At 37.6% G+C, this 27,193-nt stretch overlaps 5 protein-coding genes across 13 annotated transcripts; 3 read left to right on the top strand and 2 right to left on the bottom strand.

Moving 5' to 3' along the window:
• Positions 1-1,594: 1,594 nt before the first annotated feature.
• On the bottom strand, positions 1,595-4,809 carry LOC147502652 (endoglucanase 9-like). 2 transcript variants are annotated; one of them, XM_086603889.1, is made up of 7 exons: positions 4,384-4,496; positions 4,268-4,293; positions 3,980-4,197; positions 3,384-3,854; positions 2,985-3,117; positions 2,470-2,636; positions 1,599-2,338 (listed from the first exon to the last, which is right to left on the bottom strand). In XM_086603889.1, exons 3-7 carry the CDS (start codon positions 4,067-4,069, stop codon positions 1,952-1,954), a joined length of 1,248 nt encoding a protein of 415 aa, XP_086460015.1. In that variant the 5' UTR covers positions 4,070-4,197; positions 4,268-4,293; positions 4,384-4,496; the 3' UTR covers positions 1,599-1,951. The 2 variants fall into 2 exon arrangements, with proteins under 2 accessions (XP_086460014.1, XP_086460015.1); XM_086603888.1 differs by having other exon boundaries at positions 1,595-2,338; positions 3,980-4,293; positions 4,384-4,809.
• A 1,110-nt stretch (positions 4,810-5,919) lies between these two features.
• LOC147502651 (Transducin/WD40 repeat-like superfamily protein) lies at positions 5,920-8,231 on the top strand. Its single transcript, XM_086607486.1, has 7 exons — positions 5,920-6,281; positions 6,377-6,587; positions 6,661-6,770; positions 6,865-6,972; positions 7,057-7,102; positions 7,213-7,344; positions 7,873-8,231. The coding sequence occupies exons 1-7, from the start codon at positions 6,079-6,081 to the stop codon at positions 7,954-7,956; spliced, it is 894 nt and encodes a 297-aa protein (XP_086463612.1). The 5' UTR covers positions 5,920-6,078; the 3' UTR covers positions 7,957-8,231.
• Positions 8,232-9,112: 881 nt separating this feature from the next.
• Positions 9,113-17,113, bottom strand: MAA3 (P-loop containing nucleoside triphosphate hydrolases superfamily protein). Of its 2 annotated transcripts, none has more exons than XM_086607484.1 (19): positions 16,768-17,113; positions 16,532-16,665; positions 16,231-16,440; positions 15,508-15,699; positions 15,333-15,368; positions 14,277-14,362; positions 13,985-14,035; positions 13,626-13,746; positions 13,443-13,548; positions 12,739-12,836; positions 12,520-12,630; positions 12,301-12,393; positions 11,931-11,984; positions 11,486-11,544; positions 11,307-11,391; positions 10,810-11,178; positions 10,081-10,203; positions 9,901-9,987; positions 9,113-9,823 (listed from the first exon to the last, which is right to left on the bottom strand). In XM_086607484.1, exons 1-19 carry the CDS (start codon positions 17,024-17,026, stop codon positions 9,611-9,613), a joined length of 2,487 nt encoding a protein of 828 aa, XP_086463610.1. In that variant the 5' UTR covers positions 17,027-17,113; the 3' UTR covers positions 9,113-9,610. The 2 variants fall into 2 exon arrangements, with proteins under 2 accessions (XP_086463610.1, XP_086463611.1); XM_086607485.1 differs by having other exon boundaries at positions 13,626-13,737.
• Positions 17,114-17,903: 790 nt separating this feature from the next.
• LOC147502649 (disease resistance protein UNI-like) lies at positions 17,904-20,415 on the top strand. 4 transcript variants are annotated; one of them, XM_086607480.1, is made up of 2 exons: positions 17,904-18,187; positions 18,796-20,415. In XM_086607480.1, exons 1-2 carry the CDS (start codon positions 18,135-18,137, stop codon positions 20,189-20,191), a joined length of 1,449 nt encoding a protein of 482 aa, XP_086463606.1. In that variant the 5' UTR covers positions 17,904-18,134; the 3' UTR covers positions 20,192-20,415. The 4 variants fall into 4 exon arrangements, with proteins under 4 accessions (XP_086463606.1, XP_086463605.1, XP_086463609.1 ...); XM_086607479.1 differs by having other exon boundaries at positions 18,715-20,415; XM_086607483.1 differs by having other exon boundaries at positions 17,905-18,091.
• A 1,658-nt stretch (positions 20,416-22,073) lies between these two features.
• Positions 22,074-25,943, top strand: LOC147502648 (protein SIEVE ELEMENT OCCLUSION B-like). 4 transcript variants are annotated; one of them, XM_086607477.1, is made up of 7 exons: positions 22,074-22,313; positions 22,562-22,669; positions 22,947-23,392; positions 23,503-23,546; positions 23,944-24,089; positions 24,185-24,676; positions 25,184-25,943. In XM_086607477.1, exons 1-7 carry the CDS (start codon positions 22,161-22,163, stop codon positions 25,730-25,732), a joined length of 1,938 nt encoding a protein of 645 aa, XP_086463603.1. In that variant the 5' UTR covers positions 22,074-22,160; the 3' UTR covers positions 25,733-25,943. The 4 variants fall into 4 exon arrangements, with proteins under 4 accessions (XP_086463603.1, XP_086463604.1, XP_086463601.1 ...); XM_086607478.1 differs by having other exon boundaries at positions 22,077-22,313; positions 23,094-23,392; positions 23,503-23,621; XM_086607475.1 differs by having other exon boundaries at positions 22,077-22,313; positions 23,503-23,621.
• The last annotated feature ends 1,250 nt before the right edge of the window (positions 25,944-27,193 follow it).

The raw sequence follows: 27,193 nt of genomic DNA, 5'->3' as shown, positions 1-27,193 counted from the left end.
GTATCTGATGATAAGCACAATACGTCTTTCATGGTATCTCCTCTAGCTTGTTCCGCTGCCCCTCAAAACCCTGCATCCTCTGAATCAGCGGTAATATCTCGCTCAACGGCGGTTCAGCAGTGCCTGTTCTGTCTCCCGATAAGGCTTTTTCTCCCTATACTCTTTCCTAGCTTCGCTCCTCCCCCTCTCGGGACGCAAAGGGTATCCTTGATATCCATTGCCCCCTCTGTCCGTTGCTACGTATCTTCCGCGATCCTCCCCCTTCTCTAATGACAACACAGCCATCCCCGGCCTCTTTGCTTCTTTCTACATTGTATCCTCATACCGTATATACTTTTCCACCCTAGGATACAAGTCTTGTAGCGTCGCGATCTCGTTCTTTGCCACGGACTCATGTACTCTAGTCCCCGGGCGCAACCCCCTCTCGAAAGCAATCACCGCGGTTCTCTCATCCAAGTTTTCCACCTTCAGTGTGTCCGCCTTGAACCTACATAAGAAGTCTCTCACCGATTCTGCAAATCTCTACCTCACATTGAATAGAGCTGCGATATCCACTACCCGCTTCTTTTGATGTATGAAGTGGTCCACGAACGCTCTCTCTAGCTCTTGGAAATTATTTATGCTCTTCGATGGCAGCCGGTAATACCAGTCGGAAGCTCCCCCCTTCAAGCTCGCGGGGAACATCATACACCGCAGTTCATCATACCTAGGTTCCTGCCACTGCGGCATCTGCTGCCGGAAGTGATGAATATGATCTACGGGATCCCCTGTCCCATCATACCTCTCAAATCTGGGTTGGTTAAACTGCTTTGGGACCTCTGACTTCCAAATTGCGTCAGCCAAGGGGTTGCGGTTCAACCCCGCCACCACCTGACTTGCTGCTCCGCTTGCACCTTTAGCTTGCCCTAGGTTCTCTCTCAAGTCGTTGGCTATCATTTCCTTCACTTGCTCCCTAGTGATCCCCGGCAACACCTCGGCCTCCACGTTGGGTCTCCCCTCTTCCTCTCTCTCCGCCTCAGGCGCCTCTCCCTCTGATTCTTCTATGGTTTATTTCTCCCTCCGTAGTCTTTCGTTTTCTTCCCTTAACCTCGCTATTTCCTCGTGTAACATTCGCGTTTCCTCCGACCCCGATGTGGCGGTCTCCTCTCCTTCTTGTTCTCCCCCCTCATTCCTTACAGATTCCACCTCCTCCTTTACCGCCGCCACTTTCTTTGGCCTTCTCACCCCTCTTTTCACTTTTATTGCCATTTCTCAAGTTGTTCAGATCTCGGTCCCCACAGACGGCGCCAAATGTTGTATTTGTTTTGCTACTTCACTCCCTCTCTCTCTCTCTTTTAGGTCTCGCCCCCTATGAATGATTTTTCCTCTCCTTTCTCTCTCTCTCACTGTTCTTTTTATACCCCTTTCTCCCCCGTCGCAGTCGTCCACCTGTCCCTTCATCCATTGTTTCTCTGTCTCCCACGTGTAGGGTTGCCTCGATACACCCCCATACCGCGATTCGATAGCATACTCCTGTGTCTGTCGCTTATTTTGCTCCGGGCCATTCCTTCAAGGGGATCTGCTGCTCCTGTTTCCTACTATTGCGGTTGGCCTCGGGCCCGTTCTACCTTGGTCCAAGATGTCGCAGACTCTCCCACTACAACGGTTAACACCAAAAAGGATCCCACCTTTTTTTGTTCTACACTCGTGCTTATACGAGGTGAGACCTCCTACCCGCCATTAATAAATCCATTCCTTAAGCCGTTAGGATTAGACACCTCCATACGTTGCTAGAATCTTCAAGGATTTGAGAGTCTGCAAGTCTTCAGAATTCTTTACTTACATAGTTTTATAGGCATTTGGATATGTTCCATTGTGTGGTCAGAGGTCGTTAGTTGAGTTTTCTCTCAAGCTTCAACTGAATCTAATCATCTCTGTTAAATAGTAGAAACGGAGAAACTACAATAATCATCTAAATATTGTCAAATATTCCAATCTGGTCTAAACCTGTTCCATCAATGTTCTTCAAACGAGATGAACTATGAACAGGTACATGTAGTGCAATAAGGGCTGCAACTAGACCAGCATTGCCAGATATGGTAGGCTCTGTGTACTCTGGCCTGTCCCTCGAGTCTATGAAGTTATCATCCTGGTCTGGTCCAGCCACCATGGCTCCCATTAGAACATTTGGATTTGGATCCTTGGAATTTAGCCATTTTTTCCCTTCTTCACAAGAGTGTTGTTGATTATCCCATCGGATTGATGCAGCTCTGTGGTGAACTTGGGAAGGAAATGAATCTTCGCCAAATCCTACCAAATAGCTCATCTTCTTTGGGTTATTTCCTAGTATGTAGTCCACCTATGTGGAATAGATAAAAAGAGAAAATCAGATAAATGAATAAATAGATGAACTGAGCAGTATATTTCATTGCTTAACTTCGTTTGTTCAATATTTAGTTGTTAAGAGCAGAGCTCGTTTTGTATACTTGCCTGGGACATGGAGAAGTTCTGCAGTATATCTAGGGAGATGTCCATATTTCCACAATACACGCCAGGACTCCTCATAGCATATAGGTAGTCATTATACAACTTGCTAAGAAAAGATGTTGTCACAGTATACTGGAGAGGAGCACTAGGCCTTAGGAGGATCAGTCCACCTGCAAACAGTAGTTAAAAACAATTAGATCACAAATGCCTCTCAGAAAGTTGCACCCCAAGCCCTCAGTCAATCCGATACCTATAAGGGTGGATCAGAAGCTTGAAGCATATGCAACACGTATCTTTAACTTTGAAGCTTCATCCAACAAACAATGAAATCCAGATGATATGCTATTAGGACATTGTTTAACTTAAGTCATGCTCAAGCTTTCCATAAGAACAACCCTAACCATGTATGGGTGTTGAGCGTGATGACATCAATTACACACACACTCACCTATACACATATATGGATGTACTTGTTGGCAATATGCATGCAGTTTTTTAACAGTTCCAGAATTACTTACCAGGTGTTCTAGTGAAGTTCTGTTGAGAAATAAATGAACACACGAACGAGTTGGTCATATCTGCTGATGTTTCTAGTGCACCTTCATAAGGGTTCCCAGGATCGTGGAAGTACATAAGTCTTGTTAACAACACCTGAAATAAATTTCACCTTATTCACAAATTAAATCTCAACTACCAAATCTGAAGAAATTTAAAATCTAAAAGGTCCAAAAGATTTTGTTCGGATTGTCAAGATTATAAATCTGTCTGTTTTGGATTTTTGAAAAGCACTCCAGCATTACACCCTACTTATTTTCATGGAAGTCAGAACCTGCTTTTGTAAATTTCTTTAATGTTCTATATGTCGATTAGGACATACTATATGTAACTTGAATTAATTAAACCATGGTAATAATTACCGCATTAGCTAGGAGCTTGTTATTCCAATCATATACTCCTTTATCAACGTCCTGTTCGGCAGTCAATGCTAACTGAAATGTGTCGGTTGCATATTGAAGATGAGAATTATTCCCTGTGGCGAAATATAACCATGTTGCACCCCAAACTAACTCATCTAAGTAACCAGAGGAATTGTAAAACTGTCCTGCTTCTCCTCCACAAGCATTATCTAAGGTGTACACTCCCTGTTTAAGATTTTCCCTAGTAACAAGTCCAAATAACTCCTCTGCTGCTTTCATCAACTGCAAAGAGTAAGCGGTTTGGACTTTGAATACTATTGACGCTGCTGATAATGCTGCGACGAGCTCTCCAGCTAAATCTGAAGCCGTATCTCTGCAAACAGAAACTGGCCTTGGATAAGACATGTCTTCTGGTCTTTGCCAACAATTAATATCGTTATCAGTAGTTGTACTGTTACTGGCACTTCCAACCTACAAGAACAACAACACCTTCGTATTAATGCTTGTTTTAGATGTACTATTACTAGTACTTCTATCCTGAACTTATAACTGAATGTCTGAATGAAAACGTAGTACTTAACAATTAAGTCACTTGCCTGGGAATACAATATAGTTGAACCAGAAGCAGAATTGGGTGGAACAAAGACCTTAAGCAAGTAATCAGTTCCCCACTTAATGATGTCCATGACATGATCAAGTTCACCAATATTTGAATATTTGTGATGGTACTCGATCACAGACCAGCTCAAGAGAGTTATTGTATGGGCTGTTGGAAATGTGAACTTGATATTGTTGCCAGAATCATAATAACCACCTATAAGATTCACATAATTAGTTCCAGTTGTATTCCCGTCTTGCAAGCCAGAGTCTCCACGAAATTTTACCTCACTGTTCTTTGGAAAATTCCCCGCTGCAAAAAAGGGACAAAAATATCCATAAAAAATCACACTATAACTACTTGGTTCAGATCATTCAGGATTGTTAAGAAAAAGAGTTATACACTTTTGAGCATCGAAGAACGAAAGAGCTTGTCGTACTGGAATGGTAAAATTCCTAGAATGACCATGGTGGTGATGCTTGTGAGGCAAGAGTTTCACCAGTAGCACAATCGCGACAATAACAATGACTAGCGAAGCAGATGCATATAAGAAGCGCTTAAAAGTCTTTTTATCAGTGATAGTAAGATTGAAATGATAGGATTTAGAGAAATGAGGAGAGGCACAATCATAATTTGAAGATGGTGGAAGGAGATTAAAGTCAAGTTCTATAGAGTTCCAACGACTTGACGATGGAACAAGACGACAAGCTTCTGAAACTGTGTGAACAAACACTTCAGGTTCAGTCATGATGCTGAAGATGGTTTTGAACTATTCATGCAACATTAATAATCAAAGGGCTGCTCGATCATAGTATAAAATATTAGCATATGAGATATGACAGATGCAACTACAATTGCCGTAACATTTCACTCTTGGGTATAACCATTTTTTTTGTTTTATTATGTTCCTATTAAGGTGGCATTGATAGATAGAGACCTCCTAACGGTAATACCAAGGTTTTTGTGTCTTGGTCTCCTAGAAAGTTAGAAGTTAAGTAGAGAACCTGTTATTCTCCAAGAAATAGGTCAAAGCCGCTGAATTTATATGGGCCTAAGGGCGGGGGCTATATCGGCTGCTAAAGGCAAATGTAGCACCCCAATCACAAAATTGTCATTCTAATGGGACTGCTAAAAGGGTCTTAAATTTAGAAGGAGTCAAAAACTCAGCCAAAGTTAAGACATTCGCTAGCAGCTATAATAAACTCGGGAGACGAACGGTATAGTTTTTGCGGTCCATGTGTTAAATTTCGACGGATGACATAAACTGTGTCGTCCCTCTAAAAAAATTTCAACTTAAATTACAAAATAATGGACGGACGATGGCAGAAACTATGCCGTCTGTATATCATTTAACACTTCAAAACAGAAAACGTGATTGGATTGGTTTTTATGATTTTGGGGTGCCAAATTTGGCTAGGCAAGCTAAAAAGCCTATGTAGCACTTTTTAACAACCCAATTTAGCAGTTTTGCATTGGACTTGCTCTAAGTGTTATATAGCCATATGGGACTGCTAAATGGGGCTTAAATTTGGATAGCTAGTGCGATAAATCAAGCTAATTTTGTGGCTTTGTCTAGCAACCGTTATAATTATGTTTCAGAAAACGATTATGTCGTCTGTATGTTAAATTTTGACGAACGACACACTTTCTGCTATCTGTGCTTTAACTTTTAACTTAAGTTTAGAAAATATTAGACCGACAATACACTTTCTGCCGTCCGTTTTTGGCACTTCAATTTTAAAACCTTGATTAGAACTGTTTTTCAGTTTTCACATGGTAAAGTTGACTTGGTTGGCTAAAACTGTTAAAAAAGCTTATGTTGTACATTTTAGCAGTTCTATTTAGTAGCTCCCCTTCAATGGGGACATGCTATATGGGCATGCTAAAAAGGTGCCACATCAGATATTTGGTTTTTCTTAGAATGCACAAGTCAAAATTGTCATGCCAAAACCTTAAAAACCATTCCAATGGGCATTTTATAATTTAAAGTGGTAAATTTAAGACCCTTTTAGCAGCTCAAAAGTTTGTTTGTTTTTGAATCCGTGGGCTTTTAAATATCAAAAGTTGAAGCCCGAAGCAGAGGAAGAGGGAAGAGAGATGAGTGAGCTACCAAAGCAAGAAGCTAACGTGCTCCGTGGCCACGAAGGTGCAGTATTAGCAACAAGATTTAATGGGGATGGAAATTATTGTCTAAGTTGTGGCAAAGATAGAACCATCCGCCTCTGGAATCCTCACCGTGGTATTCACATCAAAACTTACAAAGGCCATGGCCGTGAAGTCCGCGATGTCCACGTCACCCCGTAATAATACATTCCCACTAGCTAAAATTTTATTACTAATCATCAATTTGTACTAATTAGACTCACATTTTTTTTTTTTTTTAATTTATTTATAGTGACAACTCGAAGCTATGTTCATGTGGTGGCGATAGACAGGTTTATTATTGGGACGTAGCAAGTGGTCGTGTCATACGTAAATTTCGTGGCCACGATAGTGAGGTGAATGCAGTTAAGTTTAATGAGTATTCATCTGTGGTTGTGTCAGCTGGCTATGACCGTTCAGTACGTGCTTGGGACTGTAGGTCTCATAGCACTGAGCCAATTCAGGTATTGGGCTAACTTTTTTGTTTCAATAATTTAGTTAGTACTTAGTAGTTGATATTGGTGTTTTTGAGTGCAGATAATTGATACGTTTCTAGACAGTGTAATGTCTATTTGTTTGACTAAACATGAGATTCTTGCTGGATGTGTTGATGGAACGGTTCGGACTTTTGATATTCGTATTGGTAGGTAAGTGGACTTACTGGTGTAATTTTTCAACCTTTTTCCTTGTCAACTTTTGAGGACATTTCTAATGCCCACTTTTGCTTGCTTATTATACTAGAGAGATTTCTGATGATTTGGGGCACCCTGTAAACTGTATTTCACTTTCAAATGATGGTAATTGTGTATTAGCTAGCTGTTTAGATTCTACTATGCGACTTTTGGACAGGTAAATGTTCTTTACATGTAGCCTTTGGATATGTAATGTTGCTTTGGGTTGTTGTATAACTAATGATTTTATTCAAATGGTCAGAACTACTGGGGAATTGCTACAAGAATATAAGGGGCATACTTGCAAGGTTTGACCCTGTGATATATTAACTTTAAATCTTTCTATATTGCAATTTCTGTCCGAGATTTTCAGATCCTTTTTCTTTTTCCTTTATTTTTTTTGGTTTGCAAACATCAGTCTTTCAAGATGGATTGTTGTCTTACCAACGACGATGCTCATATAACTGGTGGATCTGAGGATGGCTTCATCTATTTCTGGGATCTAGTTGATGCATCTGTGGTTTCAAGTTTCCGTGCACATTCCTCAGTGGTAAGTTATGCTTTCTAGTCTGCAATTTATATGAGAAGCCATGGTCATACAAAAGTTCTTAGTTACTGCTTTTGTTTTTCATTTCACGTGTCCTTAATTTCATTTGTAATTTCTTCAGTTGTGCTATCTGTCCGGGTATACATCTTTGGCGATGTTTTAATTCTTAACTACAATAATGTTTGATTAGCTAAATGTGCCCCCATAACTGTGTTGCTTTTTGGTAATCAATAGAGGTTAATGAACATAGTAGAACGGAAATGCATTTAACTCCCGAATGTGATGCAAATTTCTTAGTTATCCTTGAGCGTGTTCAATCCTTTTTTTCTTAGATAAATTTGAGCATGTCTACTTGTACATGCTCTTCAATGAAATAAGGTTTATATTCCCAACTTCAAAGAGTTGACATAATCCACCAGTGACGAAACGATTCAAATGATTCATCCTTTTGGAATTCTCTTTGTTTATGCACTATTGTGATATTCCTATTATTTCTTCGGGATATTAAAAAGGTTTGGTTGCACATGGCAGGTAACAAGTGTGAGTTATCACCCAAAGGACAACTGTATGGTAACATCTTCTGTAGACAGCACGATTCGGGTTTGGAAAAAATGAGCTCCACCAAATATAAGATTAATTTTGCCTTGGAACTTCCTGAATCAGAAGAGTGCTGCAGGTGCTTGTTCCAATATGTCAGAATTTTAGGCTTGTCATTTTACAATTGATGTTTTCAAAGTAATAGAAGGAATGTATGAAAAGAAAATGGGTCAAAGTTTAGAAGAATGTGTTGACGCATGGTGTTTAAGTAACTGTACATAAATTACATTCCGCAGTGTTTTTTCTGCTTCTAATTTTATTTTGAAGATGAAGCTAATTTTCACTTTTCCAAACTTTGCACGTTTTGTAGTGTTGTTTGTTTTGTTTGTTTGTTGTTGTTGTTGTAGCTGTTGTTGTTTTCATCAGTGGGAAGTCACATCAACGGCCCTCATAACCTTAATCAAAGAATAACAATATAAACATGAGCTTATCAGCGCTTGCACAATACTGACTCAACTTACACCTTGTGCAGTGCTTGCTTTGAGTAACATGGTAGAGGCAATGACTCAATATGCTATCCCTAAAAACTATTGTGCTGTGTATGGTTTCCTGGTAAAAATGTAGACTAAATTCCCTATAACAAATGCAAATTAAATTCTTCATAATTTTTATATCATTTGAATCATCTTTGGTAGGGTTTCGATGGTTGAAGTGACCTCCCAAGCCCCTAAATCACCCCTGTTCTGGATCAAATTCTAGCATATTTGTGGAGATAGATAGTACAGCGGAACCTAAGAATCAAATTCCTGTGTGGGTATTATGGGAGCAGAAAAGAGTAAATTGTAGCAGTTGGAACTTGGAATGGATATCGTTGAACAACATATTGAAAAATAACTGCTGTTTGAATTTGTAGACCTCCTTAATGATATGAAGAACAACCAATGCAGGTTCAACTTGAATTCGGGGACTCTTCTCGTTTGGGTTTCCCGGGAAAAAGAAAATAATTCTTTGGGAGCTCCAAACATACACCGATATACATAAGAATGTCATTCTAATCTGTTCGTTTGGGTAAATGAAGGGCGTATCTCCCTCTCATAAGAGTAAGATCTGTTGTTGTTTGGAAGGCAATACGGAAAATTTCACTATTAAAGCTAAAATATGCCGCCCTGTTAGACGCCAGCTATAGTGATATCTCCTTTCTGTCAAAAATCAAGGATTCTGTTGAAAATCAAGATTAGAAAAAAGAATGGAATTTGATCATTAAATTAAAGTTCAATGAACTACAAGAACTGTTTGTATCGAGAACAAGGTTATTACATAAAATTAAGTCGTTCCTTCTTTTAATTTACTGGCATCACGAAACAAACTCTGCTCACTCAAAAATCCTTCAAGCTGCAAAAGCTTGTAGACCTGTGATTTACACTGTACTCTGTCCCAAGAAAGTTCTGCATCTCTATTTATCCCTCGCTGTTCTGTTGGTTGCCTATTAAACTCATTGCAATTGCAGCCCAGGGAACGCCGCTCTTACAGTTTTTAGCCTGCAGGGCTGTTCAGTGAACCGGAAAGAGGCCAACAAATATAAAAACACAGCGAAGGACTCCCTGGAGTTTCGTGTTCAATCTCCCAAGTCCCAACAAACCAAATCAGCTTGGAACTTCGACGAAACTATGTCATCTCAAACCAGAAATGCTGCAGATAGATTATTTCTCATGTAGTCGCGTATTCTTACAAATTAATCCTCACCAAAACCAGCATCTTCTCCATCTCCATAGTCATCATCATCCACTTGTCCTTGCTCAGGTTCTCCTACAGGATTCCCATACATAGCTGCATTATCTTCAGTCTCTCCTGGATGGTTCTCCACTGCGTCAATCATGGTCTCATCCTTCACTTGCAATGTCTTTAAGTTTTTATCATTGAAAAATGAAGTATAGGGTCTTGATACCTGCAACAGATATCATTTATGATGGTTTTGTTAGATGTCTTTAGTAAAGAGACGATAGGAAAGGTGAAAAAAATTACCTTGAAGAGACAACTCCGTTGTTCGGCACTCTGCACAAGATTGGCCCAATGCTTGTCTCGCTTCAATGTAGAAGCAGAACCCACCACCTGAAGGACATTCAAGATTTACCGTACATCAATTGGAGGAAGAAGCACTCCGAACTTGCGCCATAAACAATATCATCTGTAGTAACTACTAACCAGGACAGAAGACCTTGCTCTGGTAATCCCAACATTCATCCGCCGGAAATCTGCCACAAATCCGATGCCTTTATCTTTGCTTGCTCTAACACAAGAAAAGATTGCAACATCTTTCTCTCGGCCCTATTAAGAATAAATAATAACAGTAAAAAATATTATACATGACCAAAAAAAAAATGAGTGCTAATTACACCAGCATGCAATAGTCGGTATTAAGAAAGGAAAAGATGCAACCCATGATGTTACCGGTGCAAATCCCACGGTAGGGTTCACATCGATTGCAAACCATACATTTTTATGTGAACCACCACCACCACCATCTCCTTGAACAAAAAAAAAACACAAACCAACCAAAATGGTTTCAAGTTTCAAGCAATCTCACTCTAACAATCTCAAACAAGTTCACAAATGGATGATTGGTATCATGATTACATCAACCTAGCAATTGTTCGCCAAATTCTTGTTTGTGTGTCATCCAATAGAGATTGAACTTCCTGTTTTTCAGGTATCATCACATGTACTTGGTTCAAGGAGCTTGATGAATATGGTCTTTTCAAGCATTGTTACAACAATGTTAACGGACTGAAAGTCATATTTTATCAGGAAATTGCTTCTTTGAACTATTATTGTAATTCAAGCAGAGAGAAGATCCATCTCTAACACCACCTTAGAAATTCGTCACTACTTGCTATGGATCTTATTTGCAAGAATAGTAAGACAAGCAATTACCTGGAATCCATCAACAGTATTAATATCCACCAGCTTATCTGATTCGACCCCAAATGTATCGCGGAAACGATCACGGAAGAGCTTTACTTGATGCCTATAAGGTGATATAATTGCCAGTCGAGAACTTGACTTAAGCTCCGGATAATTGGTCACCAATTTGTTATACATGAGGAGGATAAACTCAACCTCGTCAACATTTACCCAAGAGCCACTGCCTGAGGGCTGGGATTCAACACCTTCTGTGATGTCAAAGAAAACAAATGGCCCAAAGCAGTGATAACCATGCCACGGTCTTTCAGTCTGGTCTTTGACGTCGGGTCCATCTTCCAAAGCCTCAGAATAAAATTCTCGTGAAGGGAAGTATCTTATCTGTTTCATAAATTAATTTGAGCTATTAGGCTCAACCTGACAAGCAAATCTCTTTGAATCAAAGAGGCTACTGTATGCTAGCAATCCATTCCATTAAAAACATTTTTTTTTCAAATTACAGATATAACCTCTGGATGCATGCGGTATTGAGTTTTCAGCATCTGCACCGGATATCCAGCTTTCTGCAGTCTCTTGAACAAACTCATGCCATATCTATAATGTAATCCAAAATTAAAAATGTAAGGGCCATGTATTGAATATGTCACACAAGAGTAGCAAGTTTCATATCATCAAAAGAACACTGTACCCAAATCTCTCAGCAATAGGAGAAATTACAGTTGCCGGTAATTGAACTGGATCACCAACCTAAAAAAAACCAGCACAAGGTTATAAAAAGACACTTTTCATACTAGGATTATGAATAACAATAATCATAAATGTAAATAAAAGTTTCAACGTAGAAAGATGTAGGTGAGATCTTGTCAAGTGCACTGGATCTATTGTGGTCTCAACTATGTAGGACCATCCTATCATCTTCCTACTCTAAACATAAATGTAGAAGCTTATCTTTATAGATAAAGACTATCAGATAGTGAGAGTCACAACACACATGAGCAGGTTTTCAACAGAACTTTTAACTTGAAACATAACCCTTGACAGACCATAAAGAGTTGTTTGCAGTCCTAAATGTAATACATTAAAGGAAGTACTAAAGACCATAGAACAGTTGAAATCTAGTGTAAGAACAATACCAGAAATACTTGTTTGCATCCATTGGCTAATGGGACAAGAGTTGCCGGTTCCACCTGTAGATCAAATACATAGCACATTTAAAATTGATGTATGCAAGTAAAACCGCTCAATTTTCCAAGTATTCCAACATATCCTTGTAGACTATATCCAAAGAAAAATACATTACAGTTGCAGAAGTAAACCCTAAAATATTAAAACAGTAAAATTACATTGAGTATTATCAAGAATCACGATAAAACCAAGCAATTTTTTTGATAGAAGACACGATAAGGTACTAGGATATTTTCTAGTAATATCCAGCTAAACCATAGTTGGAGTGCAGGAAAGTTCTTAGAAAGCAAAAAGAAATAATATTATTATGACACTCACAGCTTGAGCAGCTTCGTCTATTATAACCACGTCAAACACGTGATTCAATTTACTGAAAAGTGAAGAACCGCTGAAACTGAGAGTTGAAAAGACCTGAAAAAATTAAATATAATGTAGAATGTTCAGTGTCAATTTCCAAAAGCCAAAAGAAAAAATGAGGTGGATTATAAAAAAAAAAAAAAAAGTTGTTTTACTCTCAAAGTAAAGCTATACACATACAATGGCTGCTTCATCAAGAACCGAAGCACGGATGCTATCTCGATCTCCTGTGGCTCCACGTTTTCTTGCATCAGCAGTTGTGTTGTCCATCCCAGATAGTTTTTGTTCCACCTGCAAAAAAATAAAAACAAAAAAAATTATAATAATCAAAATCCCTCGCATCAAATGCCTCCAGCCACAAAAGTGGAGTTTAGTATTGCACTTCATAGGTACTCTCACCTGATAATCCATTGACACAGCCTGAACAGAATGATGGGGTTTAAGACCAATTCGCACAATCTTAGGCTTATCTACATTACCATTTTCATCATGGATACCTGAAATAAACCTACATTATAAGCATTCTTACCAGGAAACCTCAGCTAGAAAAAGGAATTATAAGAACAGGAGAAATAGAACATTCGAAGTCTGCTAGCTTTATGACTGACTATTGAACCTTCCCAACTAACACAGAGGTAAGATGTCAGGAAAAAAATTAGAAGAAAGGGTAAGTAGAGAAATATTTCTTCTCACTCAAAATCATGGGTAATAGAACACTTGAGTAATGTTTATGATAATTTAAATCTTGCTGCCATAAACTGGTCTTGACAACAGAACAAATTGCATGTTAAAAAGGGTATTAACAGCAGTTGGTATCGCCTAGTATGAACACAAAGTATTAACATAGTTGTGTCCCTTCTCCAAGTGCTTTCCAGATGCCGTGACAGACACTTTGTACCCATATTTGATATTGAAATGTATTTCTGTCGATGTTTACTTAGATCCGAACACTTGAAGAGCTCAAAGCCTCAAACTGACTTGAATTGTCACAACGTTAAATAAAAAAAAGGACTATACTTTATTCTTCCTTTTTCTTTTCCTTGATCGAAAACAATCTGGTGAATTCTGTAAGCCTCTTAATCTACCAATGAATACATTCTTACCTTTGCTTAATACCCGCAACACTATCTCATCAAGTGCAGAATTGGAAGGAGCGCAGACCAATACACGTACACGATATTTCCGATTCGAATTGACTATTTCAGGTTTCTGCACCAAAAAGTGAGAATAAAATATATGGATAAGTGAGGGAACCATCACAAACATTGAAAAACTACAGAACTTACCAACTCATTTCCGCTCGTTGGAAAAAAGCCATCATCACCATCAATGGGCATAATTTTGTCTCTGGGATTTATATCATATAACCAGGGAGATGCCAGTTTCCAGTGGTTGTATCTGAAAATTCTCTTAAAGTAGGCATTGTCATGATGCAAATCATGATATCAACAATAACAATGTGACCCCAACTTAAATGGCTGCATATGGATATTGGCGCATAGACTGGTACTTACAAGGAGAATACAACTCCTTGCTTCCCAATATAATGGACACAAATGAGGACTGAAAAATCTACTAGAGCCAAAAACATGATCGTGGTAAACAAATTCATAATAACCAAGCAATCACAGTTGAGTAAACATACTTTTCATGGATATCTAATTCTCGCACAAGTCTTTTATCACGCAATCCTCCCCTACATAAGAAAGTGTGGAATCAGAATCCTACTGGTAGTGAAATAGAGACTGGAACTAAATTGTTCTCAACTCCCTTTCAGTACTGGTAACAGCTGAACATAAAAATGGGAACCAAAGGTCCTCTTTTCATATTGACAGCAATACTGATGGTGATGGAAGCAGCCAAAAAAAAACATAGAATGATGAAAAAAATAGAACTTCTATTGTGACAGATATGTAGATGGAAATTGCAAACTTTACTTAGATTTCCCTCTCACTGGAGTTGAATGCAGAATTGCACTAAGAAGTCCAAGGATGGTTTGTGTTTTTCCGGTTCCAGGAGGACCCTATAAGAACGCACACAATCAGTTTAAACATAGATAAGATCACAATAACAGATACTTGAAAAACATAAAGTAACATCTTCCTCATAAATTCAATGTATTTGCATAGTAATACATAATTATTGGGACCAAGTTTGATGTTTTAATTTTTCGGGTGGAGTACATAGTCAATGTCTTGTTGTGTTTTCTCTTACACGCTGTCTAATACTACTTTGTTTTGATGAGCACAATACACATAGTTTCATTTTAAATATTTTCTTTTATGCATATCCACTATCCACTGACTTTGATACTTTGACATCCCTAGAAATGGCACCCTTTTGCATACACCTTCATCTGGCTCACTTTATAGCACCAGTCTTGCACACACATCCATGGGGGTCGATGAGCTAAGCATTGCTTTTCTGGTGTAGATAATCTTCTCTCCTTGGAGATCCCATTTACAATACATCAGTTTGATCCAGAATTTCTAACCTATTGTGAGAAGATAACAACACTGGGAAATTTTGGCTGTGGAATTCACTGAAAGGATGCCACAATTGCAAAGGACGGAATTCATTTTTTCCAAAAGTTGTATCGTCTTAAACTTTAGGAGCATCCAACTCAAAACCAATTGGTGATAAGTTTAGAGGCCCAGGAACTTTTATACCATGTGGGACTATGCCGTTTTCAACTCAAAACATCTGAACATATCGTATTGTTGGAATAAAACAACGTCAACTGGAGTGGAAATTTTGTTCCTCTAAGCCATTTTCAAGAGACCAATTTCTTCCCTGACAATAGTAGGAGCCCATTAAAAACGTAAACACAACATTCGAGGATGGTTTCGCTTCAAATGATAATTCCGAGTTTAATCATGGTAAAATATTGAGCAGTGAGCCTATTGAAAACATGTGTATTACTCGATACAGGTGCATCATGTAGATCAGATATTATACAACGGAATATTGACACTTGAGACAGAAATGCAAACCTGTATCAAGACAAAAGTTTTTCGCGAAAGACCCACCTGCAATAACCAACAAATGAAAATGTAATTTACTCTAAAAGTAAATGGATAAAATGTGATAAAATAACCATGAAGTGTCTTGTATATATTTAAGTTTATAGATGGCTACCAAAACAGATATAATATATGGAAGACTCACGTGTATAGCATCCATTTGGGAGGTGTTGTGATCATTTTCAAGAATTTCCATGAGAGGCCTAGCTATTGTCCACGAACGATCTTCAGAACCAGAATCCTTCTCATCAGCTGACAATATTAATTCCTTGAAAGGAAGAGATGTGATAGACCACAAACCAACATATTCTCGAACTATAGTCGATAAACTGGCTATCTGTATCAGAATTTTATTCTGTTAAAGATCATCCATATAACAGTATAAAAATGCCTACCAACTTATCCCAAATACATATTCTACGGTGCAAGGAAGGCTCGAGCTAAATTTATTAAACAACCCAAATCTTATTGCTAATAAGCAAGTGGTTGAGTCCTGGGGCTTCCTAATCAATATGTGGCTTCCTAATCAATATGTCAAACTAGGATCCATTTTGTCTTTGTTTTTTCTCCAAGCTCGTGTGGAATTGTGCTGGTTAACAAATTCAATATTTCCAATACCAGAAATGGACAATTTCAAAGCCGACATTATTTTGCAAGATCTCACAAAATATATTGTGAAAATGAAAATGAAACAGTAATCTGTCGTGGAGGTCCGAAAAGGACAAAGACAGTACTGTACCATCTCCATCCTACACAATAAATTCTGGAAGAGTAAAAAAAAACTCATTCATGAGAAATATAATCTATAGAATTGATGCAAAGATTCTGATGACTTCGCATGGATAGCAATTACACGGAAGAACCATACCTTCAGAATCCACACCCTTCTTTGTGATACATCTGATGCGGTAAAAATGGAATGCATATTTAAAAGTCTGGGACAAGATTTGATTTTATCAAGATTCATCAGGCTGACCTCTCCTGATAGAAATGTTCGAAGCTTCAGGCGATCTTTACCCTCACGATTTAATACCAACGCAAAAGCATAACCACTAGGTAGTCCCTTTCCCTCTTGCAACTGCAAAACCCAGTACAAAGTGTTGAGCAGAACTCATTTGCATGAAAACTTCACAAGTGGAACTCATATGATTAAAGAGAATGCCTATTACATTTTCACTAGAAAGAAGTAAGAGATCATTTTCCGCAATAATTTCACCCTCCTCAGAATTATACACAACCACTGGTACATGAAATCCATCACTCTCACTGAGTGTAATAACCGCCCCTAGCTTCCAAACTGTCACTGTAAATTAACACCAAAAAACAAAACACACTTAAGCAATTAATCAAACACGTGCTTAACACTAAACAAAAAAACTATATATATATATATAAAAAAACTTGCCATTATCTTCATCACGCCCTTGAACAATTTGGGCTTTGACTTCTTCAAACAAAAGCGGTTCAAAAGTAGCGATGTAATCATCGACGTCACTGTATGTATTCTTGACTTCTTTCAGCCCCAGAGCAGCTCCATTTTTTTTGCTTTTCCATTCTTTTGCTCGTTGTTCTGAATCTTTAAGGAGTTGGAAATAATCCCAACTTAATACTACTTTGTGAAAACGTGTAAGGGCATTTGCGTCTTTGTTCTTCTCTCCCGCCATTCTTCTCTCACTCTCTTTGTAGGGAAACTGGGAAAGAGAAGAGGGGTTTTGACTTTTGAGTACTAGACTGAGAGAAAGGGTTTAAGAAACGGCGAAATTTTGATATATATATCACCGATATTTAAGTGGGTGTTTGGGTCTCATTTTTTCTTAAAAAACATTTTTATGAAAAAATATTTATTCTAAAAACAGTTTTTGAATAAACATATTTGAAAAAAGTTAGTGTGTGTTTGTTAAATTTTAACTCTAAAAATGGAATGGAATGGAATGGAAAGGAAATAATTTTAAATGGTATGTTTTGAATAAAAGAAAAAGCCAGGAAAGGAATAATCACGTTTGTTTGCAAAAGTATGGAAAGGAATAATTGATTGGCTGTAATTTTATCTATTTCCCTTCGGCTTTCCTTTCCACTTTAAAGTTATTTTTCCCATCAAATCAGATTTTATTTTCACATTATATTTTTCCAATCGATATATTTCCCTTATTTTATCAAAGCGGTATAAAATTAAAATATCCAAACAGGGCAATTTATTTGCTTTAAGCGCCCAAAGTATTTCTCTAAAAAATAGTTTTTTAATTTGAAAAACAAGTTTTATTTAATTATCATAAAACTAGTTTTTTTTTAAAATAGAGACTAAAAGTATTTATTTTTTAAAAAATATTTTTTCACTAATAAACACTTTTTAGCAATAAATAAATAAATAGAATGCAAATACCCCTACGTGTTTTGTGTAATTGGCATCTTGTATATCGGTATTTAAAAATATTGTCAAGATTATAAATGTCGGCATGGTCCGTGTGGGTTTAGCAAAAAGATTCTAGACTTATTATGGGTGGCATTGTCAAAGAATATAAAACTACCCCGCTTTTTCTGGTGACTATAACTTGCTTTAATGATCCTGTATGTTCTAGAGAAGAAGAGTGGCAAGCAAGGCATGTGCTGCACTTGCTTTTACTTTTGTTCTTAATTATATCTTAGGCCCGTCCAAGGAATTGAACAAACTGGCTTTGTTCTCGTTTAACAAGAGCAACTGGTTTGGAGATTCTTCTGCTACTTGTTCCGAGGTAATGAAATATCATCTTTGCTGTTGGTGTTTAGACTACCTGCATGTATTTCAATGATTACAATCAGCATATTTCAGGAGGTTCCCATGCAAAAAGGTGGTGCATCCATTGAATTGATTTAGTGTTAACTTTTTTTTTCCCCTAGAGAATTATGATCAGTGTTGTACGTATGATATGGTTTTATATATAGTGTGAGTAGGTTGTTTGCTAAGTTTATCATATCGAAGTGTTTATGATAATAATCAGTTGAGCGATGTTTTGATTCAAAAAAACACCTAGAAAAGACCCCGGATATAAGAGTATCTGTCATTTTATGAATTCATTTTGTTGCTCTGCGGATTAGATCTCTGTATTAGATCCTTATTTTCTCTGTGAAGCAGCTTATTAGAACCCCATCATCTCATCAAAGTAGCCACGTTACCATACATACGCAAAACTCCTTTGATTTTACTGATTTATGGTTTTGCTAGACTGATCGACGTATTTATTATATATGTAAAGCTTAAACAATTTGTCCTTGTAAAAATTTATGATGTTTTCATGGTGATAATTATATTATGTAAATATTGTTTGAGATACATCTAATATCTCTTTAACACAAGCAATCAAACTTCTCTTGGCAGTCTTTTGCTTCACATCATACTCAGTAGCAGAAGTTGGAGGCATTTGCGCTTGCAGGCTAACGACAATTTACCATTCTGCAGGTTGCTTCACCAAATGGAAACTGTTTCATCATTAGCAAGTGCAGTTGGGAACCAGTTATGGGTTCCTATTGAACGCCAAATCACTTACCTTGTTTACTACAAGAGAAACATTGAAAATCTGAGAAGCCAATTGGCAACTTTAGAAGCAAAGAAGAAAGACATAGAATATTTGGTAAATGAGTCTCGCAACCAATTACAGGAGCCTAATGAGGAGGTACAGCAGTGGCAAAAAAGTGTTTCTGAGACTGAAGTTGTTGCAAATGCTATTGAAAGACAAGCAAGTGAGGATAAGGGATGTTGTTTGGATTGGACGCTTCGGTACAAAATTGGTAAAGAAGCAGCAAAAAAAGGTATGATCATTGAGAAACTAATTGAGAACGGAAAATTCGATAAGATATCGCATGCTAGGCCTACTGCAGGTTTCATACCAACGCCTGTGGAGCATGTGGAAGGCTTAACATCTGTAGAGTGGGCAATGGATCGACTCAAGTCTGCTCTAAGCAATGAGAGGTTTAAAATTATTGGGGTTTATGGGCAAGCTGGTATAGGAAAGACTACTCAGATGAAGAGACTAAACAATCAACTGATCCAAACAAATCAGCTCTTCAAGAAAGTTATATTAGTGACTGTAACCAGCAACCCCAATATACAGAAAATTCAAGATGAGATTGCTCATAGGCTTGGTTTGAAATTTGATCCAGGAAGGTCAGATATTGAAAGAGCCTATGATTTGTCAACGAGGTTGAAACAAGAGGAAACTGTACTTATTGTATTGGATGATATGTGGAAGAGTTTAGAGTTGAGTGATGTGGGTATCCCTCTCGATCACATGGGCTGCAAAATCATCATAACAACGCGAATAGAGAATGTCTGCCACGAAATGCTGACCCACTTGAGAATCAAAATGGAAGTACTGTCGGATGAAGAATCATGGATGCTCTTCAAGGAAAAGGTTGGCAAAATAGCAGAATATCCTGCATTGCAACCAGTTGCATCCTTGTTTCTGAGAGAGTGCAAGGGCTTGCCTTCAGCTATTGTAGCATTTGCAAGAAAATTGAGCATAGAGGAGCACCGCATCATGTCTGAGAATGCAGCATTAAGTAAACTACAGAACTCACTTGACTATCCAAAAGATGCCGATACCAAGTCATTCTTGGTACTCTGCTCACTTTTCCCAAATGATCACAGTATCTTTTCGTTGAAGCTATTTCTTTATGGCTTTGCACAAGGTTTCGTGAAGGTTGATGGGGCGTTACAAAGAACAACAAACAGAAGACTTTCCCTGATCAGGAGACTTAATGTACCTTGTGGACGAGGTGAAGACTACGCTAAAATGTGTGACATTGTTAGAGATGTAGCCGTATCAATTGCCATGAAAAAATCTATCAAATCTTAACAAGTTGGAACCATATGACTGGTATCACCATGTATAAATAAAATGTATTAAAATACAGAAGTTCATATTTCGTAGTTTATCCTCCATGTTCTAACAACTACTATGCTTGGTATCGTTGCAAATTAGAAGGTTTTTCTGTGGTAGTTGTAAGTGGTAAGTGTAACCCAGCAATTGTGTATGTTTCTTTTATATTTTTATGGTAATTTTTGCTACTCCTTTAGGCCAGTTGATTGCAATTTACTGCTTTATTCGTAACCTCTATACTTTCTGGAAGACTTGTTGCCCACCATCGGGTTTCGCTTCCGCTGTGCAACATGCTCACTTTCACTTCCTTTCTCCTCTTCTCTGCTGGACAAAAATGATCTCACTGCACTATTTCTCTAGGATGTACAAGTTTTAAAAAAAAAACACCGAAAATGATGTTGATCTTTATGTAACCTAAAGTGAGTAGGGAAGGGTAAATGGGTGGTCACAAAATCACATTTTGAATAGTAAGCTGTGCCTTCAATTCACCGAAAAGAAAAGGAAGTTGTGGCAATTCAAACAATCTGGTTCCCACTTCCCATATTTAGAGGCATCTACTTTGAAAAAAGAAAAGGAAAAAGAACATGCTCAGTTGGCTTTCAAGCAGAGCATAGAACAAAATGTCATTCCAACCAAAGTATAGGATTTCCCTGTCACTGATACTGTGGGATTTCCTGTGCTACAGTTAAATCGGCCAAACTATACCTTGAAAATCTGGCAGTATTATTTTCATGAAAAATTGATGCATTATTTTATATGGATTAATAAAGTCACAACCTAAGTAGTAAGTAACACTGAGCCAGTACTTATGTAAGTAATTTGTTGGTTATGCCTGTACTTTTGGTGAGGTTTCTTATTTAACTATGTTCTATGTAATAAATTATCCTACACAGATTCACCAGAACAACGTGCTCAGCCAAATCGTTCTTTAGTTAAAATCTGTAGAAAAAAAGGTGTTTTTTTTTTTCTCGTGTGTAAGGCGCGCCCGCGCTTGTGTATGCCTGGACAAGGGCACGCCCGCACTCTTCTCTTGGCAAACGAACAATACTTTAGGCGCGCACGCGCTCAAACTTTGCCTGGCCAAGGGCGTACACGCGCTCCACCGTTTTCAGCACGAATTCAACTGTTTTCGGAAGTTTTCATAAACAGTATAAATATAAGTTTTTTTTGTAAAAACTTAACCTAACCAAAAAGAAAGAAAGAGAGAGATTGTAAAAAGAAATTCTTAGTGAGTTGAGTGTTTATTCTTTGTGAATGAATTGAGAGCTCTTGTAATTTGTTACTGGACATCTAGTAAAGTTTGGAACTCACCAGTGTGGACGTAGCCAAATTGCCGAACCACGATATATCCTTGTGTTGTGGTTGGTTCTATTTTGCATTATTATCTTTACTTTATATGCTTGTTAAATTATTAATGAGAATCGTTGGATAGTACTTGGAGGGTGTTGAAGTGTTGTCTAGAGAGAAAGATCAATCATTGTGTGTAGGGTTAATCTATTTGTAGTAGATAATGTTGTTTCTGCAGTTATTTATCTACAACAAAATCTCTTTTGATTTATTTATTCCATTCATTACTATGTTTTTATTTACTTTGCCAAAAGTCTTTTCACTAATTTATTTCTTTAGGACTTTCAGATGGCGATATACAAATTGAACTTCTTCGTAATTTTCTTTTGGAGTTCAGCCAATTAATATTTTTTTATAACAAGATCATATTCATCTACACAACTTTAATTTGGACGTGAAAAAATGTGCTCACAACTCACAAGGCAATTTGCTTTGTTCCTACTCATTTCTTAATTCCCATCACTTTTATTCGTATTCTTTCCTTTCCATCAATTATATAAAGCGCCTGCACAAACTACAAAGTCCGAACACAACATACTCATTAGACATCTAGTATCAATTGCCTTCACAAGCTTCTTACTACCTTGTGCAGGCAGAAATGGCAATGCAAACAGCTGACGACAAAGCCCTTACTAAACACATTCTGTCCTGCCATGCTCCTGACGGTCGAAGTCACAATGTAAAACCCCTTTTCAATGTCGTTGAGGAAATCCTTCAACCTTTCAACCTTGGCACTGGGGGTCCTGCGGATGTATGTTTTTGTTCTAAAAGCTATTTTGTCTTAGATTTTTTTTTTTTTTTTTTTTTTTTTTTTTAAGAAAAAGAAGAAGATCGATATGCAACTTTTACTTGTATATAGAAATATAGAATCAACAAATTTGGCATAGTGAGTTTCATAATAAATAGTTCCAGTATAGTTACAACTTACAAGACTAATCCGTTTCTACATGTTTTAATTTGCATAGGTCTGAATTTGTTTCATCAATGCTTTGTCGTCAGATGTTTGCAGTGCCGTTTGCTACCTTTGATGACAAGACTCAAGACATCGACTTTGTGGGCATGCTTGTCGAGGAATTGACATATATAATACACCAAATCTACAGCAAGGTCAGTGATGAAGTCCATATCTGCCAATCTGTCATACTACGTTACTTGTCCATGGAATATGATACATTCTTATAGATCACTTGTTTTGCATATAAGAATACTGAGACATTTAGGTATATGTAACTAATTGGTAATGACGGTTTTATGTAATGACACATGTAGATTTTATGTTGAAAACTTTATGTTCATAAGATCATAAGCTCTTAGTGATCACCTCCGATCCCCCCCCCTTAAGATAGATGATCGATACAGGTTTATGGTATATATATGTCAATAGATATCATTAGGTGGCTATGGTGGCGATGCACATGAGACAACTATAGAGGTACTTAAAATCCTATCATGCTTTGCATGGGAAGCGAAGATGGTGTTAACCTTGGTTGCTTTTGGTGTGAATTACGGGGAGTTCTGGCTTGTTGTTCAGCTCTACTCACCTGATCAGCTGGCCAATTCGATCGCTTTTCTTAAGGGAGCATCTGATTTTCCAGAGGAGAATAAAACATTGGAACCAAAAATTGAGGGGCTGAAGAACCTTATGAAGGGTATCTTGGACATAAGTAAATGTATTCTTGGATTTAGTGATTTCCCAGTGCAGTACAATACATTGGATACACCCGCATTGTCCAATGCGTTAGCCAGTATCCCAACTGCAGTATACTGGACCATCAGAAGCGTGGTTGCGTGTTGGTGGCAGAGTATTGGTATCATAAGCTTGGACCAGGAGTACGTTCTTCTTCTTAATTAGCTTAATCATTATAATTACTTGATTTGGTTATATTTTACTTTTGAATGACATCCCTTGAACGCATGGTCTAATGCTTCTACTTAATTAGGAGCATAACAACAGCAGCTGATAAACTTACTTCAACAACTGAAGGTTGGGAGCTTTCAGCATTTGCTTCCAAAGTAGAAGCCATGCATCGCCACCTTACTCTTTGTTATCAACAATTAGGTCAGTTCAAATACTCCGGATACATGTATCCACCAACATACTATTGCAGCTTGGTGCTTTTTGAAGGAAAAATTAATTAAGGTGGGGGGTTTTCTTTAGTTGCCTCCGAAACCCTTGAATTGAACCATATATATAGTTTATTCTAACTAGCAAACATTTGCTAAACTTGTAGGAATACGAACCCTAAGGAGCTAAGGCTGTGTTGTATATTTTGCAAATTTGCAAAAAATTCTAATTAGAATTTTTTTTGAACAATAATTTTCAAAACTATGAATGTATAAAGTCTAGAGGAAATTAATTAACCATGCATGTTTTTCTGCAGATGAGAAGAGAGACAGCGACGCTTATCAGGCTATAGTACGTTTAGTCCAAATGACCCACACTGACGACAACACGAAAATCCTTAAGGCATTCATTCCTGTTCACGACAATCAGCTGCCACTCTACGACAGTAGCACCAAAAAAAGGGTATTGTTCACTCACTCCGAATCTCCTAATTAGTAATTAAGTCGAGCTTATTAAATATGTAGACCAACACTTTTCTTGTTATGTTTCATATATAGGTTAGTGTTGACGTTCTGAGTAAAACGATTGTGCTACTACTGATATCAGACCTTGAAATCTCCCAAGAAGAGATTGCAATTCTGGAGCAGTTGTACAACGAGGCTAGGCATTTCTCCCAACCGCAGAAAAACTTATATGAGGTGGTGTGGCTACCAGTTGTGGACAGGTCCACTCCATGGAGTGTTGAAAAACAAAAGCAATTTGAGACTCTACAATTCATGATGCCATGGCACTCACTGCACCATCCTTCATTACTTGAGCCAACAGCACTTCACTACATGAAGAAAAATTGGAATTTCGCTAAGAAACCAATCGTTGTCGTATTGGACCAACAAGGGAGGGTTGCAAACCCAAATGCTCTTCACATGATGTGGATTTGGGGAAGTGTAGCTTTCCCTTTTACTAGCATGAGAGAGGATGTTTTGTGGAAGGAAGAGACTTGGCGTTTGGAACTGTTGATTGATGGTATCGATCCGCTCACACTAAGTTGGGTAGGTGCACCTTCCGCAATTCTGAAAACACAAGGAATGCTAACATAACAGTAAACAGTAAATCTACATTTTTATGTTGGAGTTCTCCACACAAAAAAAAGTTCTAGATAATTGAAATATAGAAATCCAAAATATAACAAATTGGCGAGGTTATCAATCATATAGATTTGACACATTGACATAAAAAACTATGGGTAGTTTAGGACTTGTGAGCATATTATAAGTGTGTGTGTGTGTGGTCTTATAAACGAAGGAAAAAGATACATTACAAGAAACTGGAAACTATTTTGCCCTGTAGTCTACAAAGCCCCCTGCGTTGTCAAGTATATGATATTATGATGCATATTTTGTTTTAAAACCAGTTACCTGATCCTAAAACCTTTTACCATAAAGATGCATTTTCATTTGTAGGCCGGGGCGGGGCGGGTAAGTCAAGAGGGAAGAAATAATGTTAAATTTCCAATTACGTAATGATCATTAAATTTTGGCTATGCTAATTAATCACAGCTAGCTGAAGGAAAGCCTATTTGCTTGTATGGAGGAGAAGACATAGACTGGATCCGTAAATTTACACTCACAGCAAGAAAGGTTTCACGAGCTACATGGACTCCGCTCGAGTTGCTCTATGTTGGTAAGAGCAATCCCTCGGAGAAAGTTAGGAGGAACAATGAAACCATCGCTGATGAAAAACTTAGCCATTATTGGTCAGACCTCACACTGATTTGGTTCTTCTGGGTTCGTATAGAGAGCATGTGGTACTCAAAAATGCAACAAGGCAAGACAGCCGATAATGATCCACTAATGCAAGAGCTAGTGAAAATGCTTAGCTATGATGTTAGTGGCAAAGGGTGGGCAATAATTAGTAAAGGCCCCGAGATGGCTACAGCGAAAGGCGACACAATGTTAGTTAGCTTCAAGGAATTTGATCACTGGAAGGAACATGTAGAGGAACGCGGATTTGTACATGCACTGAATGATCACTTGCATCAGGTTCAAACTCCGCCCCTTGGTGTCCATCTTGCACTTGCAACAAGTACCGCCGAGAAGGCTTCTTGACTTTGTTTGCCCGAAAATTTGTAATTAGTATACTCGATATATATAAATATCGGAACGTGTTATTGGCATATAAAAAATATCGAGAACGACTCTACCACCGAATTATCATAGATATCTGCTGGAAATTTGTTTGTCATTAAGTTATCCATGATATACTTGATTAATATCATCCTCGAAATCTATAAGTGGAGTACTTTGTTATTATAGTTAACAGTAGATTACGATTTTTTGTTACATTTTCCTGTCTTTGGCTATGGACTACAATATTTTTGTTTTTGCTCAAATATGGACTACAATATTTGTTGCTCGTCAATGACAAGTATTGACAACACCCAAATTATTTTATTTATTTATTTATCACGCTCGTGGTAATTACAATTACAATCATTACCCTCGTGATTCGCGTTGTACAACTGTGAGCACACTCATTGTATTGGGTTCAAGTGAGCTAATCGCTTTATCATTATACTCATCATTGTTGTGTTTATCATTTTCATCACCATGATCAGTGTCATAGTGTGGGTGTTTTTTTTTTTTTGGTAATAGTGTTGGGTCAGCTGAGATGCTTGATAGGTTTACTCCAATAACTTATATGGCTGCTTGGACTTAATCAATCTGTTGTAGTGTCGGAAGGTTTTTGTGGGAATTTAAATGGGGATTTTGTGGCAGATTCTGTGTAATGGCCCTGGGACATGTTACATGGTTTTACTGGTATGATTGAATTCATTTTCAAAGTAATAATGACTTCTAATAACAAAATAAAGATTGAATTCAAAATGATAAAATGAGAAATTTCATTCTTGATTATTACATAATCAAGACTTTTTATATAGTACTGTTTTGACGGTTACAAATGACAGCTGTCTAGATATTACTCTAACTAATTAAGCTGACATGGCAAAGTCTTCAGTCTTCATTCAATTTACTATCATCCTTTGCTTCTCTATCTTTACCCTCCCTTAAGCTGAAGGGTGCTTGACATACTGAAAGTTTGGAAATTAAGAATTGAAATCGAGCAGTAGATAGACCTTTGGTGAAGACATCAGCAGTTTGATTTTCACTACACACATACTTTATGTCCAAAAGCTTGTTAGTGACTAATTCTCGGACATAGTGGTAATCCACTTCAACATTTTTTGTACGAGCATGAAATATTGGATTGTTGGACAGAAAGACAGCACTGATGTTGTCACACCATAGTAAATGAGGATGCTTGAGAGGAATATGAAGATCTTTCAAAAGAATACACATCCAATATATTTCTGCTGCTGTGTAAGCCAAGCTTCTATATTCTGACTCAGTACTTGACCTTGAAATAGTGGTTTGTTTCTTTGCACACCATGAGACTAAATTGTTGCCATAGTATATGCAAAACCAGTTAATACTTACATGCGTGGACAACCGGAAAGATCCGAGAATGAGAATCTTTGTGATAAGATTGGAGCCTTTGGTGAAGTAGAT

The sequence above is a fragment of the Coptis chinensis genome, chromosome 4 (genome assembly GCF_015680905.1).
Source record: "Coptis chinensis isolate HL-2020 chromosome 4, ASM1568090v1, whole genome shotgun sequence".
NCBI classification, from domain to species: domain Eukaryota; kingdom Viridiplantae; phylum Streptophyta; class Magnoliopsida; order Ranunculales; family Ranunculaceae; genus Coptis; species Coptis chinensis.
This window is presented reverse-complemented; position numbering and strand designations above follow the sequence as displayed.

Bases quoted from the DNA above. Each gene is read 5' to 3' on its own strand.
- LOC147502652 (XM_086603888.1), bottom strand. From the start codon at position 4,729: ATGACTGAACCTGAAGTGTTTGTTCACACAGTTTCAGAAGCTTGTCGT. The intron at 2,637-2,984 runs GTAAGTAATTCT...TACTGTTTGCAG, and splicing joins GAACTTCACTAGAACACCTG to GTGGACTGATCCTCCTAAGG. The intron at 2,339-2,469 runs GCAAGTATACAA...TATTCCACATAG, and splicing joins AGAACTTCTCCATGTCCCAG to GTGGACTACATACTAGGAAA.
- LOC147502651 (XM_086607486.1), top strand. From the start codon at position 6,079: ATGAGTGAGCTACCAAAGCAAGAAGCTAACGTGCTCCGTGGCCACGAA. The intron at 6,588-6,660 runs GTATTGGGCTAA...TTTTGAGTGCAG, and splicing joins ATAGCACTGAGCCAATTCAG to ATAATTGATACGTTTCTAGA. The intron at 6,973-7,056 runs GTAAATGTTCTT...TCAAATGGTCAG, and splicing joins ACTATGCGACTTTTGGACAG to AACTACTGGGGAATTGCTAC.
- MAA3 (XM_086607484.1), bottom strand. From the start codon at position 17,026: ATGGCGGGAGAGAAGAACAAAGACGCAAATGCCCTTACACGTTTTCAC. The intron at 14,363-15,332 runs GTTTGCATTTCT...GCGTTCTTATAG, and splicing joins AAACTTTTGTCTTGATACAG to GGTCCTCCTGGAACCGGAAA. The intron at 11,392-11,485 runs GTACAGTGTTCT...ATTACATTATAG, and splicing joins CCTATTGCTGAGAGATTTGG to ATATGGCATGAGTTTGTTCA.
- LOC147502649 (XM_086607479.1), top strand. From the start codon at position 18,135: ATGTATTTCAATGATTACAATCAGCATATTTCAGGAGGTTCCCATGCA. The intron at 18,188-18,714 runs GTGGTGCATCCA...TTCTCTTGGCAG, and splicing joins GGAGGTTCCCATGCAAAAAG to TCTTTTGCTTCACATCATAC.
- LOC147502648 (XM_086607475.1), top strand. From the start codon at position 22,161: ATGGCAATGCAAACAGCTGACGACAAAGCCCTTACTAAACACATTCTG. The intron at 22,670-22,946 runs GTCAGTGATGAA...ATATGTCAATAG, and splicing joins TACACCAAATCTACAGCAAG to ATATCATTAGGTGGCTATGG. The intron at 23,393-23,502 runs GTACGTTCTTCT...CTACTTAATTAG, and splicing joins ATCATAAGCTTGGACCAGGA to GAGCATAACAACAGCAGCTG.